The sequence below is a fragment of the Canis lupus genome, chromosome 13, assembly GCF_003254725.2.
Source record: "Canis lupus dingo isolate Sandy chromosome 13, ASM325472v2, whole genome shotgun sequence".
Lineage (NCBI taxonomy): Eukaryota > Metazoa > Chordata > Mammalia > Carnivora > Canidae > Canis > Canis lupus.
The window spans coordinates 62,771,615-62,789,136 of record NC_064255.1 but is presented as its reverse complement, the minus strand read 5'-3'; the positions used below and the strand labels follow the sequence as shown (position 1 = coordinate 62,789,136).

At 38.8% G+C, this 17,522-nt stretch overlaps 2 protein-coding genes across 6 annotated transcripts in view; one reads left to right on the top strand and one right to left on the bottom strand.

Annotated features, from left to right (window-relative positions):
• Window positions 1-1,837, top strand: part of RASSF6 (Ras association domain family member 6) — a 44,884-nt gene extending 43,047 nt beyond the window's left edge. For all 4 annotated transcript variants that reach the window (XM_035720618.2, XM_025435710.3, XM_025435711.3 and 1 more), the window contains 3 exons: window positions 182-300; window positions 405-502; window positions 606-1,837. In XM_035720618.2, coding sequence (XP_035576511.1) covers window positions 182-300; window positions 405-502; window positions 606-681 — 293 coding nt within the window. In that variant the 3' untranslated portion in view covers window positions 682-1,837. The remainder of the gene's footprint in view (window positions 1-181; window positions 301-404; window positions 503-605) is intronic.
• A 1,646-nt stretch (window positions 1,838-3,483) lies between these two features.
• Window positions 3,484-17,522, bottom strand: part of LOC112652257 (alpha-fetoprotein-like) — a 53,414-nt gene continuing 39,375 nt past the window's right edge. For both annotated transcript variants that reach the window (XM_025435766.3, XM_035720597.2), the window contains 2 exons: window positions 16,678-16,810; window positions 3,484-8,076 (listed from right to left, as the gene is read on the bottom strand). In XM_025435766.3, the coding sequence (XP_025291551.3) occupies window positions 8,029-8,076; window positions 16,678-16,810 (181 nt within the window). In that variant the 3' untranslated portion in view covers window positions 3,484-8,028. The remainder of the gene's footprint in view (window positions 8,077-16,677; window positions 16,811-17,522) is intronic.

Genomic DNA, 17,522 nt, shown 5'->3' with positions numbered 1-17,522 from the left:
TTACTCATTTGAATGAGTGCCTCCTGTTGTATGTTCTGTTCATGCTTCATTCTGATAAAATGAATAATTTTTCGGTCTTCTTCCAACGTGAGCTAGAGAGAAAGTGAATGGATGACTTACATTTCTTCTCTTTCTCTAGGATGGACTCCTGACTATAGATGATTCTTGTTTTCCTTTGCAGAGCGGAAACGGCTAAAGGAGACAGATGTCCCACTACTGCATAGGCTCCTACAGGGACCTTCCAAAGAGAATGCTCGCATTTTCCTCATGGATAAAGATGCAGAAGAAATTAGCAGTGATGTATGGATATTGTTACCCTGAATCTGTCTTTGCTTCCTCTTGACTTAGCACCTTTCACAGAATCTGCTTTCTTTTTTGTCTCATTTTGTGTTTTCCTTTTCCAGGTGGCTCAGTACATTAACTTTCATTTTTCTCTCCTGGAATCCATCCTTCAAAGATTAAATGAAGAAGAAAAGAAAGAGATCCAAAGAACAATAGCCAAGTAAGTCAGGAGCATGCATGCTGGGCACCCATTCCTTTAAGAGGTCCAGTGCACTAAAATGTGTTCAATTTTTAATAACTCTTTTTCTCCTTCTCATTTTCAGATTCAGTACAGAAAAGGCTATTATACTGAAATGTCTTCAAAGTAAACGGGCAGTAAAAACTGAAACAACGGTTTAGCAGTACAGCCTGCAATTGCTGAAACACTTCAACAAAATCAGAGGGATATTACGATTTGATGAGTGCATCCATTCGATACTCGAGTTCATACAAATACATATGAACTTGAATTTGTAGGCAATTTAATGTTGAAGAAGCCTGTCTGTCTTTGAAGTGATGAGGTTAACGAGGGTTCATAGCTGCACTGAAAGGGGCTTGAATTTAGTTCCAGTAACTGGAACAAGCTTGGATACTGTGTATTCCAAATACTTTAAAACACTCAAAGAACTCGAATCTAAATGGTGTCTTCAGATGTCAAGTACCCTAAACCTCTGTTAGCTTGAACTGTCAGGAGAACTAAAACATCATCAACTGATTATCAGACGTGATTCAGACGTAAAAGCAGCCAGCTCTGCAAATAAAGAGGCATATTCTTACCCTACCAAGGAACTGCATGGTAAGAGTGTTTCACAGCTCCCTAAAAGCTCTAGCATCTTTGAGAAATCCAGGACTGTCTCTTTATAGTCCATGACTTTGGGCCATTTGTAGCATCAGAGCTAGTGGTCCTTTGGGTTGGAAAAGATCATGGACTCTTAAGAAATCCGAACTGGCAATTTTCTCAACCTGAACCTCCTTTCCCCCACTCTTTCTACTCATGACTTCCAAAGTATTCTTGAGCATTTTTTTTTAAAGTTGGTTGAATTAGTTTTATTTTTCCAAACAAGTCTACCACAGACACCTCATATATTTAATCAGCTAGGACAAGATTTGGCCCACAGAAACCGTTTGTTGCCGAATGAAAACAAAGGATAATGCAAAACTTGTAGCTGATGGTAGGCAAGGAATCTGGAGCTCTGCTCTTTTTATCCAAGACAACTCATTCCACGGTATGAGTTACTTAAAAGTCTGCTAAAACCAATTGGAAAACAAACAAAAAATAAAACCACTGAGAATGCCGCAAGTATCATCTATGATTTTATTTATGAACTCCATGTTAGATTGGAGTTTTATGCAACACTGTTCCATTCTCTAAGCTGCTTTCATTTGTATTCCTCAAAAGCGTTGTATTAAATTGTTTGGATACATTGCATGTACTAAGGGATAAGGGTTGTATTGTAATAAACCCAAGTTGGAAGACTAATAATTATCAAAATAAAAATGCAAAATATTTTTAAGACCAAGGTATTACTTCCTAGTGTCACTGAAACCAAAACCTAAACTGGATGAAAGTAAAAGTGTGTTATGATCGGTAAGTCCTAGGAAAGGAAATCTTTTGAGGAAAATAGAGGCTTGCTTCATTATCTCTCCAGCTATCAGTTAATAAGAAAATGGTCTCATCTTGCCAAAATTGGGCAAATGAAATAGTTAAAATTCAGTGTGCTTACAAAAAAAATTAAGTAGTGTCAGGTACCTGCCATAAATGACAGATTAATCATTAATACAAAGTCTACAAGATGTGTAAGAAAAATACCAAGATGTGGATAGGAAAAAAAAAAAACACATAAAAATTAAAATCACAGGAGAGGAAATTCCAATAGCTACCAAGTGCGGGAGGGGGACTTGTATCTTATCGGTGATCAACCTCACTGTTTTGTGTCCTTATTAATAAGGAGACAGAAACACAGTAATTTAAGCAGAGGTTTAATATAAAGAATTAAGCTGTGATGATAGGTGAATTGTAAGAAAGAGAGTGCTAAAGGGTACACCAAGGCTGGGGAAGAGTACCCCAAAAAGGGCAAGTTTGGAATCAGAGGTTTGAAGTTCCCTGGAGAGGCTGTGGGTGCAGCCCATGGGTGGTGGAGCAGTTTGCTGGTTGCCAACACCACAGTCGTAGGTCGGACGAGAACACCCTTTGGGGGAAGTGGGCAAGTGTGCAGAGGGCCTTGGGGATTCTCTGAAGGCCCCGGGCCCAGATCACAGAGTGTCTGTGTCCGGAGGTCTGCCGGAAGTCTGGGGACACAAAGAAAGCATAGAGGGTACTGCTGCAGGTGTGCCTGGACTAGGGGCTCAAGGGACCCTTTGCAGGAACCCAGGATAACTCTGTGCATGAACTGGGCAAAGGGTCTTCGAGACTGTGTGGCGCAGAGTCTGGGCAAGTGGCTTCCTAGAAGGCCATGCCGGGGTGGGGTTGGGCCAGGGCTCTCTGTAAGCAAGCCCTGAATTGAGAGGCTGGAGTGGGGAGCAGTGATTTGGCACCAGGGCACAGACCTGTACTCAGCTCCAGGCTGTCACCGCAAGTGGGGAAGGGGTTGAGGGAACAAATGGGAAAGAGAGCTGCACCCTACAGGCAATCAGCCCTGGAGAAAGCACCCTGGGCAAAGCAGTGGAGGGAAGCCCAGGCCCAGAAGTCTTGGCCATCAGCCGGGAATCAGGAGACCAGACTTTCTCCTACAGTGTTTCTTCACCGCCCTCTGCTGACGAAGCATGACATCACGCAAAATACAAAGGAAAAAACCTTTAAAGGTTCCACAACCATTTTTACAGAACCAACAGTGAATTTGGAGCTGAGAGTCAATAAAATACCTGAGATGTCAATAAAATAAATAAAATAAATAATAAAATAAATAAAATAAAATAAAAATAAAATAAAATAAAATAATAAAATAAAATAAAATAAAATAAAATAAAGGAAAATGCACTTTTTGGTCTATTAGCAAAGATTAAGAGTGATATTAAATACTCAACAAATTACAATGAGATGGTCACTCAGACTACTGGTAGAAATAGGAATGGATATTAACTTTTCTTGAAAGCAACTCAGTAGTAAGTTCATCCTATAATTTAACTTACAGGATCTTATATTGAAATAATGAGCCATACAAAGACATTATGAAAGATATTTATTATATTGCTGTTGTGGTAAAAGAAAGTAAATAGCTTAAATGATCAAAAATAGGAAAAAATAATTAAAGAAGGAAAAGAACATTTACTCATAGAAATGGTATGCAGCCACTAGAATTATGTTTCCAAATGAACTTTAAATATAGAAGAAAATTCTTATGTATCTAAGTAAGAATATACATACAAAAATTCAAAATATCTCTTAGCCGTAAAATATGTGTGTGTGTGTGTGTGTGTACACTAATATTTGTGTCGACACACAAACCAGAAAACATTAAATGTGGTTATATATGGGCTATAGAATTATGGGTAAATCATTTATTTTCCCATGCTTATTAAATATTCTATAATAAACCCATGTTACTTTTAAATTAGGAAATGGAAAAGTTATGATCAGAGAGTTACCAATGTGGGACCTGGATGGCTCAGTTGGTTAAGGGTCTGACTCTGTTTCGGCTCAGGTCATGATCTCAGGGTCGTAAGATTGAGCCCCACATTGGGCTCTGCACTCAGTGCAGAGTCAGCTTGAGATTCTTTTCCCTTCCCTCTCCCTTTCCCTCTGCTCTTCCCCATGCTCATGCTTTCTCTGTCTCTAAAAGAAATAAATAAAATCTTTTAAAAATACGGAAGTTACCAACAAAAAGTAGCAAGAACATGCAAGCAAGAACAGAGTTCCAGTAGATGCAGAAATATCAAATTTTTAAATAAGACATTAACTTCACTTCCATGGTAGTTTTAAAATATATTCATAAAGACATTGGGCCTAGAAGTCACCTTGCATATGGCCCAGACCTAGTGACTCAATCCTAAGGAATAGAAGAAAGCAGAAGTGACAGTGTGTGATTCTGGGTCTAGGTCATATAACACTGTGGCATCCTCCTTGCTTACTCTCTTGGATCACGGGCTCTGGGGGAAGCCAACTGCCATGAGGGGGGCAGCACTGGAGAAAGGCCTGCGTGATGGGAACAGAGACCTTTGCCAAAGTCAGCAACAACTGAGGGCTCCCGTCCGAAGCCAGATGAGTGGGCCGTGTACTGGCCCCCATTAAGCCTTCAGAGAACAGCCCTAACAGTTTGATTACAACCTCGTGAGAGACCCTGAGCCAGAAAATCTAGCTAACCCACTCCTGGGTTCCTGATCCTCAGAAAACATATGAGAAAAGAAATGTTTCTTGTAGTATGCTGCTAAATTTTAGGGTAATTTGTTACATAGCAATAGGTAACAGACAAAAATCTGTTCAGAGGCATCTTTGCATAATGTAAAAATATTAACTTTTGTCATAAAACTCTTTATCCTTGTTCTAGGTGGCTCAAATATTTCACTACCAGTTACATATTAGTTCAAATTCAATCCCAGATCATGTTATACTTATTAATGGTAGAGGACTTTTTGCATTCATCTTTGTATACTTCACTGTGCCTAATATTGTCTTGTGTATAGGATGTGCTTGATATAAATCAGTTGAATAAAAGACTTAGTGACTTAGTGAATCAGTGAGTAAAAGAATGAGTGAATGAGTTCCATGAAATATTTTTTTCTGAAAACCTCCTGTATATAAACCTCCTTTTCACAAATCTGACTCAGTAGCTAAAGAAATATAGAATCTTTACTGGTTTCCCTGAATTTGGTGGTATATTTTATTATCTCTTGGCTATATGAAATATGCAAATATATTATCTCTTGGCTACCTGAAATATATAAATACATTATCTCTTGGCTATATGAAACAGTAAGGCAGTGTTGCTATGGAATTTTGTTTAGGGCTGTTCACACTGGTTTCAGGAAATGAAGGAGAAAGAAGCCCATTTTCAAGGCAGTTGATGAGGTGGAAAAGATGGCAGGTGTAACTGTTACGTTGCTCTATATCTACCTGTGAAAGGAAAGAAAGGAATAAGAGGCAAGTAGAACAAAACCCTCAATGGCATCCATTGGTCTTTTAAATAATAATAGCTAACACCTATTAGGCTGAGCCATCTGAAATTGTCAATTTAACCTACAAAAGCAGCAATTTCATATTACTCACACTAATAATACTTGCCATTTGCCCAGTATGTTTTAAGGTTTATATATATCAGCTGATTTAGTGTTTATTATAGTCCCACGAAGAAATTACCCTTTCAACCCAATTTTATAGATGAAGAAGAGAGCAAGCCATGGAGAGGTTAGGACATTTGCTAAAGTCTTTAGCAGAAGAGCTAGGTAAGATTTGAATTATGCTCCAGAGTTCTCTCTCTTAACTGCTATAATCTAGGATCTCACCCTAAACTATATTCCCTCAATCTGGCTTTCCTTATGTGTCCTCATTTGTAAAATGGGAATAGAAGTACCTACTTCAGTGGACAGTTGTGCAAGTTATAGGACGAATACTTGACACATAAAAGGTATCTTAGCTGCACTCCACTTATTTGGACATGTTCTTATACATTAGCAAATTAGCTTCCAAAAGACATTTGTTAAGTTTCTATTGTATTTCATACATTGCTAGGTGCTACAGAGCATAATATGAACATACTAAAATCAGATAACTAATGAATTTATACAAGAGACAAACACATAAGGAATTATAACACTGGGCAGATTTCAAACTTCTGGTGTCACAAGAGCAGAGCTGACTGGTAATGTGATGCACAGGAGTCTAAGATCACATACTGTCCTAGAGACCAGGGAAAGTCACGGAAGAAGTGGCCCTGGTCAAAGACTAGAAACTGGGCAGGGTTTGAACAGATAGAGATGTGGTGGTGTGTGAGGTGTTTTAGGGGATGGTGAGTGATTTGGTTTGGCTAGTTTTAAGACAAAAATTCAGTAGTTGGGGGCAACAAGATCTCAACAAGGATAAGGATACGATGGTGAGTCGGGGCAGAACTCAAATCTAGACCATCCATCTCCAGCAACTGGGCTCTTCACCAGTGCATTAGGGCTACTTTGTCATGTCAAAGAACATCATTATCTGAAAACTCAATGCCAGAGAAATCCTCCTGAAGCACTCATTGCAAATTGTGGTGATATTCTTTTCACAGTGTTGAGAAGACTTTCTGTGAATAGTTAACCAAATATCGAGGTTGTCTCCAGTTAACCATTGACTCTGCAGCTAAAGCCTCAGCCTTGAAAATAAATAAATAAATAAATAAAGCCTCAGCCTTGGAAGAAGTCCTCACATGTTCATTCAATTTCACATTCTCTACTGTCCATTGATTCTTTCTCTCATATCTCTTTTCCCTAATATATATTTGTAAACTCCTTTTTGTATGTGTGCTCTCTTCTTAAATTTTTAAATTCACCTCCAACCTCCTCAACCCATTTTTCCCGTCCCTCCACCTTTTATCTTTACCCTGTATATGTGATGCTGACAATGGAACCCAGGAGCCCTTAAATTTATTAACTTGAGCTTTGAATTCTAGTTCCAAACCACCTGTAAATACTAGGGCAAGCTACTTAACCTCTTTGCACTCATTGTGTTGGTCTGTAGAATGAGAAGGTTAATAATAGTACCTGCCTCATTAGATTATTATGAGTTATGAGGGTCAAATAAGTCTTTACAGGGAAAAACTTACAATAATATCTGGCACACAGCACCATGCTAATTGCTATTACTGCAGCCAGTGACAATAACAAGCCAGAAGTTAAGTCTAGTTACATGTCTTAGGACATTGGCTGTTACAAAAGCAGACTTACCTAGCATGTAGGAGACCATGCACGGCCAATAGGACCTATTCCTCACCTCAGTCATGACCTTTTGGAGCTTTTCTATTAACACAATGACTCTTGGCAAACAGAATGTTAAATATTTTCTTGATTTCATAATGTGTTCAATGCCATAGGGATGAGGCAAAGTCCTGATTTGTTCAAGACTAACTGATATGAAAGAAAGAAAGAGAGAGAAAAAGAAGAAGAGACATATGTTTTCACCAAGCTGCACCAGAAGGTAAACTTTATGAAGATAGGGATTTTGTTCTGTTCTGTTTGGTCACAAGCTCCTAGAACAGTGCCTTGTACCCAGCGGATACCCACTAAAAATCTATTGGATGAATAAATGTTGTAAGTGGTTCCAAATACCTTCCCAGTCCCATACTTCTTAAAAAAAAAGTCAAAGCAGTTCTAAAGGTAACTTATTCTAAAGCACATTCAATTCAGTTAACCAATAAGCATTTTCTGCAGTGCTATCGACAGAAGCTTCAGAGCTGCACTGGGGTCTTTTTCACTCTAGAAACCCAGAAGCCAGCTCCCAGCCAGATGTGGCAGCCCATTGCATCTACCTGAGGTTTTGAAAGGTCCCTTGATTTCCTATTTCTGGTGTTGCTTTTGAGAAGCTGAGAGCTTATGAGAGAAAGGAAGCAGGTAAGCTGGTTGTATGAGGATTACAATACAGAGATTTCTCTGCTAAGTAGAAAAGGATTCAGTGAAGCCCAGGCTAGTATCCTGAGTAACATTGAGTAGCTGAAAAATGATGCTGCTGATTTGTAGTTTCATTACTCGTGAAAAACAAAAGGCAGATCTCAGCAAAGACTCTATATTGACATTTTTCTGGGATCATTTGCCTCCCAAGAGAGACTGGCACTTTTCAATCAGTTTGGATCCCTGGGGGGAAAAAAGCAAATAAGTACATCTGTAAGAAAGAGAAAAACAAAACAAAACAAAACAAAACACCTGAACATCTATGATCCCCAAATAGAAAATCTTTAAGACTTACCTGTTATATGCCTGAAAGTGGCTTTAACATGCCCGTGGGTTAAGGTCTTAGGATTTCTCATGGCCTAGTCTTTGACCTTAAGGATTTAACTAACTGCAATACCTCTTCTACTCCCAGGACCTCAGATTTAGAATTTTAAAAAGTTGATTTTCCTCACAAAAATATGGGACTCTTTTGCTACAGGGTAAAAACGGACAATCTATATCAGTTTCTCTTTGCATTTTAAAACTTCCCAAGGCTAATCCCACACTAAATCATTGTATAATCAAGTGCAAGAACTCAAGAGGAACAAGACCACTAACATTGATCAGAGTGTCTCTACTGCCTTCATATATATTGGTGTTGGCCTCTATGTTAAGCCCATCAGTTTCCCCCAATTTTTACCATATAGTCTTTATTCAAGTAAAAGGCATTTGTGGAAGCCCACAGAGATCAGTGAAAGTTATTTCATCTTTAGTGAAGTGGGAATGGGAGCCCCTGAACTCCACCGCTAAGATTAGCACATACACATACACATGCACACACACACCCTAGGTGATGGATGACTTGCACTCCTAAGGGCTCCTAGCACCCTGTGGGACATGGTTAGAAGTCTATTAATTTAGTCCTTCTTCCAACCCTCAAACAGTACCACATCTAAATAATCTAGAGACTGGAATCTTTTTAAGTTTGCTTTTAAAAATAGCTGTGAACTTTAAACTATCCTTGTTTTTTTGGTCACCCATGACTTTTAAGAGTCCATCTTCATGGAAAGTTTTCCAATAAGCTTAACCTCAAGACCCTCACACTTAATCTTGTTCATTGGCTCTGAACCTAACACTAGTAGTGTAAGTCATATTTCTCCACATCCGTCCTTCCTGGCTTTATTTATTCCATAATTCCTCAGTAAGTTTCTAATTTGTAATGATAACAAATGTGAGGGCAAGGGGGAAGTTTCTGGTAAAGGTGGGGTAGAAGAAAGGCATCTGAGGAACAACTATAATAATGAGAAATGTCCTGCATGAAATAAGGGATGATAACTCTATATCTTGAGGCAAAGCCCAAGCAAGACTTTGAACTAGAAAACATGAACTCACATGATGGAATGCAGAGAGCACAGAAAAGAAAGAGGAAACATTTTCCTTACACTGACCCCAAATTAGTCACTCTGATTTCTTATAATCCTGGACATGTTGATAGACTGTTGCCATGTCACCCATCCTAAGATTTTGGAATAAATATTACCGATTTCTCCATATCCCTTTGACATGCTTTTCAATACTTTTTTCATTCTAGATACTCTCTGGACATAACAATTCACCACTGTCCTTATAAAATGTATTGTCTCTCATCTCTTCCAAAATCCCTGTGCAATAATGGTAAAATTATTATATAAAAAAAGAAGAAAGCCTTATTGATACTAAAAAGAAAAAAAGCAATGTAACAAATATTGATGAACTGCTAGAAAAAGAAAAAAGAGAAAGTCATCAGTATGACACTGACCAATATTTCAAAGTACAAAAATAGGAGCTCAGAATAATAAAATGGTGATATGTCATAGCAGTAAAAGAGCAGAAAGTCACTGATTTCTTAGTTGCTTATGCTTCTTGTCTGCTGCCCAGCCTGCTTTTCAAACATCCTAAAGATTCCGGCAGCCACCACTATCCTTTCAATAAACTGATCTTTACTTAGCCAGAATTTGACCCCATGATTTACACCTAAAGAATCCCTATTCAGCAAAAGCGCTGTGCAAATAAATAAACAAAATAATATTTTAAAATGCAAGGTCTCAGAAAGTTTATCTCCCAAGTGCCCATTTGGAAATAACACAAACATACATGTGCACGTATATGTTAAGAATGTAGCCCATGGGCAGCCCGGGTGGCTCAGAGGTTTAGCGTCGCCTTCAGCCCAGGGCATGATCCTGGAGACCTGGGATTGAGTCCAGAGTCGGGCTCCCTGCATGGAGCCTGCTGCTCTCTCTGACTGTGTCTCTGCCTCTCTCTCTGTGTCTCTCATGAATAAATAAATAAAATCTTAAAAAAGAAAAAGAAAAAGAATGTAGCCCAGCACAGGATACAAAATCAATGTCCATAATCAGTGGCATTTCTGTACACTAACAATGAGACTGAGGAAAGAGAAATTAAGGAGTCAATCCCATTTACAATTGCACCCAAAAGCATAAGATACCTAGGAATAAACCTAACCAAAGAGGTAAAGGATCTATACCCTAAAAACTATAGAACACTTCTGAAAGAAATGGAGGAAGACACAAAGAGATGGAAAAATATTCCATGCTCATGGATTGGCAGAATTAATATTGTGAAAATGTCAATGTTACCCAGGGCAATTTACACGTTCAATGCAATCCCTATCAAAATACCATGGACTTTCTTCAGAGAGTTAGAACAAATCATCTTAAGATTTGTGTGGAATCAGAAGGACCCCGAATAGCAGGGGAATATTAAAAAAGAAAACCAGAGCCAGGGGCATCACAATGCCAGATTTCAGGTCGTACTACAAAGCTGTGGTCATCAAGACAGTGTGGTCCTGGCACAAAGACAGACACATAGATCAATGGAGCAGAATAGAGAACCCAGAAATGGGCCCTCAACTCTATGGTCAACTAATATTCGACAAAGCACGAAAGACTATCCACTGGATAAAGGACAGTCTCTTCAATAAATGGTGCTGGGAAAATTGGACATACACATGCAGAAGAATGAAACTAGACCACTCTCTTGCACCAGACACAAAGATAAACTCAAAATGGATGAAAGATCTAAATGTGAGACAAGAGTCCATCACAATCCTAGAGGAGAACACAGGTAACACCTTTTTTGAACTCAGCCACAGCAACTTCTTGCAAGATACATCCATGAAGGCAAAAGAAACAAAAGCAAAAATGAACTATTGGGACTTCATCAAGATAAGAAGCTTTTGCACAGCAAAGGATACAGTCAACAAAACTCAAAGACAACCTACAGAATGGGAGAAGATATTTGCAAATGACGTATCAGATAAAGGGCTAGTTTCCAAGATCTATAAAGAACTTATTAAACTCAACACCAAAGAAACAAACAATCCAATCACGAAATGGGCAAAAGACATGAAGAGAAATCTCACAGAGGGAGCCATAGACATGGCCAACATGCACATGAGAAAATGCTCTGCATCACTGGCCATCAGGGAAATACAAATCAAAACCACAATGAGATCCCACCTCACACCAGTGAGAATGGGGAAAATTAACAAGGCAGGAGACAACCAATGTTGGAGAGGACGTGGAGAAAGGGGAATCCTCTTGCACTGTTGGTGGGAATGTGACCTGGTGCAGCCACTCTGGAAAACTGTGTGGAGGCTCCTCAAAGAGTTAAAAATAGACCTGCCCTACGACCCGGCAATTGCACTGTTGGGGATTTACCCCAAAGATTCAGATGCAGTGAAACACCGGGACACCTGCACCCGATGTTTCTAGCAGCAATGTCCACAACAGCCAAACTGTGGAAGGAGCCTCAGGGTCCATCGAAAGATGAATGGATAAAGAAGATGTGGTCTCTGTATACAATGGAATATTCCTCAGCCATTAGAAACGACAAATACCCACCATTTGTTTCGACGTGGATGGAACTGGAGGGTATTATGCTGAGTGAAGTAAATTAATTGGAGAAGGACAAACATTATATGGTGTCATTCATTTGGGGAATATAAAAATAGTGAAAGGGAATAAAGAGGAAAGGAGAGAAAATGAGTGAAAATATCAGAAAGAGAGACAGAACATAAGAGACTCCTAACTCTGGGAAACGAACAAGGGGTAGTGGAAGGGGAGATGGGCGGGGGGTTGGGGTGACTGGGTGACAAGCACTGAGGGGGGCACTTGGTGGGATGAGCACGGGGTATTATGCTCTATGTTGGCAAATTGAACCCCAATAAAAAAAGAATGTAGCCCAGCAAAACATAAAATGCTCCAAGAAAAAAACATAGTATTTTAGAAATAATTCAATTTACCCAGGATCACATTAAAATGAGATCCTATGTGGACAGCCATGAATCAGTCCTAGAAATAACTAGATCCAATTGGAAGATTAAGCCAGAGGACTTTTTGAAATTTACTTTTAAGATAACAGAATATTCTATTACAAAAACTGCATTATTAAGAGCCTGAAACAGTTTAGTGGTGTGATGAAAGTAGATGCTTTATTTGCCAACACAGGAAAAGAAAGACAATTGGTAACTCTCAAAAACAGAAGGATATACTAGGAAATTATAGTCCAAATGTCCCAAAATGAATAAAAGTGGCATGATTTTCTGTAGCTTAGTAGGTAAGAAAGAGATTTTAATGGTAAATCATACCGTTGGTCAATCCATTTGTGGTATTGATGTAAATAATATTGCAGATAAACACACAATTAAATAGACTATTTAATGGTTTCCAGTTTTTAGCATCAACTTACGAACAAAGCATAAAAACCTTATATTTAATAAGCAGATAAATAAACTCAGACAATGTAGAAGTAATGGTATATACAGCTTTAAAAAGAAAAGCTGGCAAGGAAGTCAAAGGAAGTTTAGACATATTAACTATGTTTTGGAAAAATCAATAGATGTTGATGGAATTAAAGGGCCAAGAAATATAACATATAACTAATAAGAGAACTAAAAACACTCAAACAGATTAAGACGGCATTCACAGATAGGGTTCTTGATGTTAGTGTAAGTGCACTATATTCATTACGTGATTTTAATATTTTAAGAAACTATTAAAGTGATGCTGGTGTGGCTCAGTCAGTTACGTGTCAGCCTTTGGCTCAGGTCATGATCCCGGCGGCCTGAGATCCAGCCCCGTGTCAGGCTCCCTGCTCAGTGCGGCGTCTGTTTCTCCCTCTCCCTCTGCCTCTCTGCCCTGCTCATACTCTCTCTCTCATTCTTGCTCTTTGAAATCAATAAATAAAATATTTTAAAAATAAAAAATAAATAAAACAATGATGGTTATCACTAGGAGAACTAAAAGTGAAAACCTAACATTGGTTACCTTTTGGGAATGGGAAACGTACCCTGCTGTTCTGCTTGAGCTTTTACCATATTCATGTATTACTTCTATAATTTTCAAAGCTTGTGTAATGTGTTATAAGAAACTAAACATAGTAACTAAGAATGACCTGATTTACATAGGTTGGGGTTATCACGTTGCTTAATCTGATCTTTGTCTTTTTCTTTGGAAACACATCCGAGATTGCAGCAGCTCTGGGTCAGTAGACCCATCCAGTTGTTAAGTTCAGGCTATTTAACCAGCAGATCTTTTCACATGAACCTGTGTTAAATCATGTCTAAAAGTAGAACCTTGCTTTTTTTTCCCATTGCTAAATTTCACGTTATTATTTTCAAAGCATTGTTTCAACCTGCACACATTTCTGCTAATTCATGTTTAATTTCCTCTGTAGTATATTCTATTGGCTGATAGAGAAATATCACAGGCTATAATTATCGTTGCCACTGACCTGGCAAAGAGAATTTCTCCTTGGACCTGAATTTTCTCCTTGAACCTGCTGATGTCTACAATTTGTGTTATTATTTCATGAAATGTGAGATGCTTCTTCTTTGGATGATCCGAATTCACCCTGTATAGCTGAGTTTCTTCTTTTTTTTCTCCTTTTATATATTTCGGTTTTACTCTTGCCAGCATTCCAACATTGACTTTAGTTTACCCTTTTTCTCCTTAGAATTTGGCTTGCTTCTCAAAATATGTTTTCCATCTTGTCTAAAATGCTTTATCCTCCCAATAGCCAAAGCAGGAAAGGCAGTCTTCAAACCTGCCCACTTTCTCTTTTAATTGGCAGAACAGGTTCATGTAAGTGACTATTATAATCTCAGAAACAAAAACAAAGAAAATGCCTGTAGGTCCCTGGAGCAGTTAGTCTTTTATAGCTAACTTGGAACATGCCCAGACTGCCAATTGACTGAGTCTTTTCACTCCTGGGGTCTTGGTTGCATGGGGGTTCCTGGGGTATCTAGGTATTCCTCTGCACTATAGTCAAACCTAGACTCCTTTCATAAACATAGAAGCACAAAGACAAGAATTCTTGACGATAAGATTCTAAAATAGTTTGATCACCTATTCCCACATTTTTTGCTACACTATAAGATTATTTTTTAAATATTCTAGTCTTATCTTTATATTCAATACCTTCAAATTCTTTCCCTTTCTTTCATAAATGTTATTTTCCAATTGTTTCATTATTTCTGCTGCCATCTTTGGTACCAGCTTCACACTGAGAGTTGGGCCTATGAAAATATGAGGAGGGAATTGGGGAAGAGTTTATGATTAGCTGCTTGCACCTTAGCAATGTGATTCTTAAAGTGGTCCTCAAACCAGCCAGCATCAGCAGCACCTAGGAACTTGTTAGAAGCGCAAATTATCACACCCCACCCCAGAATTACTGATTCAAGTGGTGAAATTGTAGGTGGGAAATTCTGAATTTGTTTTAATAAGCTCCGGAATTGATTCTGATGCACACTATAATTTCAGAAACACTGCCTTAGAATAAGCATACAAGGGAAAACTTGACCAAACTTTAGAGATAATGCATAATTACAGATAATAAGCATTTTTATTATCTGTAATTAATTCTGGCAAATTTTAATTAACATGATACATTCTTCAGAGAGCTGCTTCTTCTTCCTCTTTTTAAGATTTTACTTATTTATTCATGAGAGACACACAGAGAAAGGCAGAGACACAGGCAGAGGGAGAAGGCTCCCTGCCGGGAGCCTGATGCAGGACTCAATCCCAGGACCCTGGGATCAAGACCACAGCCAAAGGCAGACGCTCAACCACTGAGCTACCCAGGTGCCCCTCCAGAGACCTTCTATTTTCTCCTTTAATTTGGGGGACAAATCCTAAAAGAAAATAGGGAAGGAAGGGGAAGGAAGGGGAAGATAGTTGGGCTTTTCAACCACTAAGTTAAAGATTGCTGTTAGGTAAAAAGCATGGGAAAAAAGCACACAGAAATCTTCCTGTCACGCTGTTCACCAATAATATTTTGAGCAAGTAGTATTCTTATTCAGGAGCAAGATATAAGCACAGGCCCTTCTTCAAAGTGTTGATCTATGTGGCTATGGGGTTGTTACCCAGGTGGAGACATGTTTTCTGAATGCTTTACAAAAAGCAAGAAGGCTTTAAAATAAACAACTAGACTCTAGCATAAGTGATGACTTTGATTGTGTATCAGCTAGTCTGGGAATCAGTAAAACTTTTCTGTAAGCAGCCTGAGAGTCATTTGGGGCTTTGCAGTTCAATACAGTCCCTGTCACAGCCATCCAGTTTGGCAATTACTTAATTCAGCTGTTGTGGACAGAAAGGCAGCAGTAGACAATATGCAAATAAATGGGCATGACTGTATGTCAATGCAACCTTATTTATATAAACAGGAAGTAGAGTCCAGCAGCCTGAGGGCTGCAGTTTGCCTAACCTTGACTAGACTACAGGTATATGATTTTTAACATAAACACATGTACAGTTTAGCTAAATAGGTAAAAAAGAGCCATGAAGGTAATTAAGGCATTCATGAAAATTATTTCCTGTGAAAACATTTCCCTGGGCCAGCCACTAGACTTAACCCTGGTCCAAACCATCCCCAGCCACTTTTCTCTATAAAGGCTGCTTTATTATTTTTTTTCTTAACTACATTTTTGCATTCCTCTACTCAGATACTATAATCTACTATATCTGAGTTTCTGCTCTTCAAGTCATGTCTCTGGGAGAGCAGTTCGTCCTGGGGTCCCTGTGTGAATTTACATGGATTTTCTGTGCCACATCCTATCATGATATTCTTAGGAATTGAAGTCCTACAACTTAAAATGAAATCACTTACTTGTCAACTACATGCAATTAAATTAATTACAGAAAACAATCTGTGGGTAGTCAGTGTGGTGGGTGAGCATAGATAGATACTCTTCATTGCTCTTTCCTCTCTATGTTCTTCAATCCCCATTCTTTTTTTTTTTTTTTCAACCCCTGTTCTAATGATCTTTTGGCCACTGAGGATATAAAACCCTTTTCACTGGTCCCTTCATTAAGCCCCACTCCATTCGATGACTATTCCTAACTGTGACCCCATAAATTTCTAGAACAAAACTACAGTTTTCCCAAAGGTTTTTAAACTGTTATTTCTTTAAAATTTCACTACATTTCCAAGGACACCATTTCTCTACAATTACCAAAGTCTTCGGTTCATCCTTCCTCCTCGCACCCCCAATCCTGTACATCTCCACTCCATCTGGTGTTATGACTCTGGTATTCATCTCTATCTGTGTCAAACCCTGCTATTTTCCTCAACTAAACATAAATATTAACATATCTGAAACCCAAATATAATTGATTACACCAAGCCATCCAGACTATGATTTTCTTCTCATTCACTCACAATGGGAATGGAGAACGTATTGGTGTTTTAATTTCAGTATATCCTAAGTACCCTGAGAGAACAGAGAAGGAAATAGAGATACCAGACCTCTTCTCGGAAACACATTTCACTCGACTCTGCTTGGCAGCACGTCTCCACCAGGTGGGCAAAATCTGCAATAATTGATTGGAACTGCATCTCTGTCGCGTATGGTTTCTGCTTCACGAGATTGCTGAGGAGCCTGCATCAGAAAGGAATGGCAGAAACACAAGTAGTCCCTGAGTCTAGAAGGCCACCTGGCATACCTGCCTTACTGATTTAAAGCTGGACACCCCCCATGCCTCCTGGTTGCTCCCACTCTGCAGCTGGGAAGCCCTGAAAATGCCATGATGTGTCCCCAGATTTCACACTGCCCATCTCCATCTCCGTGTTTTATCCAACATACTTTAATTCCAGCACATCTCTTTTACATAGTTCATATATTGAATTTAATTATTTTATACAATTATTACGAGGGTAAATATTTTTGTTTTCTATTTTTATTGCATTGGATGATAGATAAATTATACAGTAAATTAAATAGATTTTCTTTAATAATTTGTTATGAACATTTATTCTGAACAACTGACTTCCAAATAAATATTACAAGTATAACACACCTGGAAGTTGAGGGTCCTACAGGCGTTATTAATGATAGGTCAGTAAACTAACTTGAAACTATAGTGGCTTGAGCATCATCATCTCTGATTTCTTTCACCGGAGTTTCCCCTAGAACTGTAGTTTCAACCACTTTGAATATTCAAAAATGTGACCTGGTTTCTGTCTCTCTAATTAATAATACAGTATTCCTGGGGATCCCTGGGTGGCTCAGCAGTTTAGCGCCTGCCTTTGGCCCAGGGCATGATCCTGGAGTCCCAGGATCGAGTCCCACATTGGGCTCCCTGCGTGGGCCC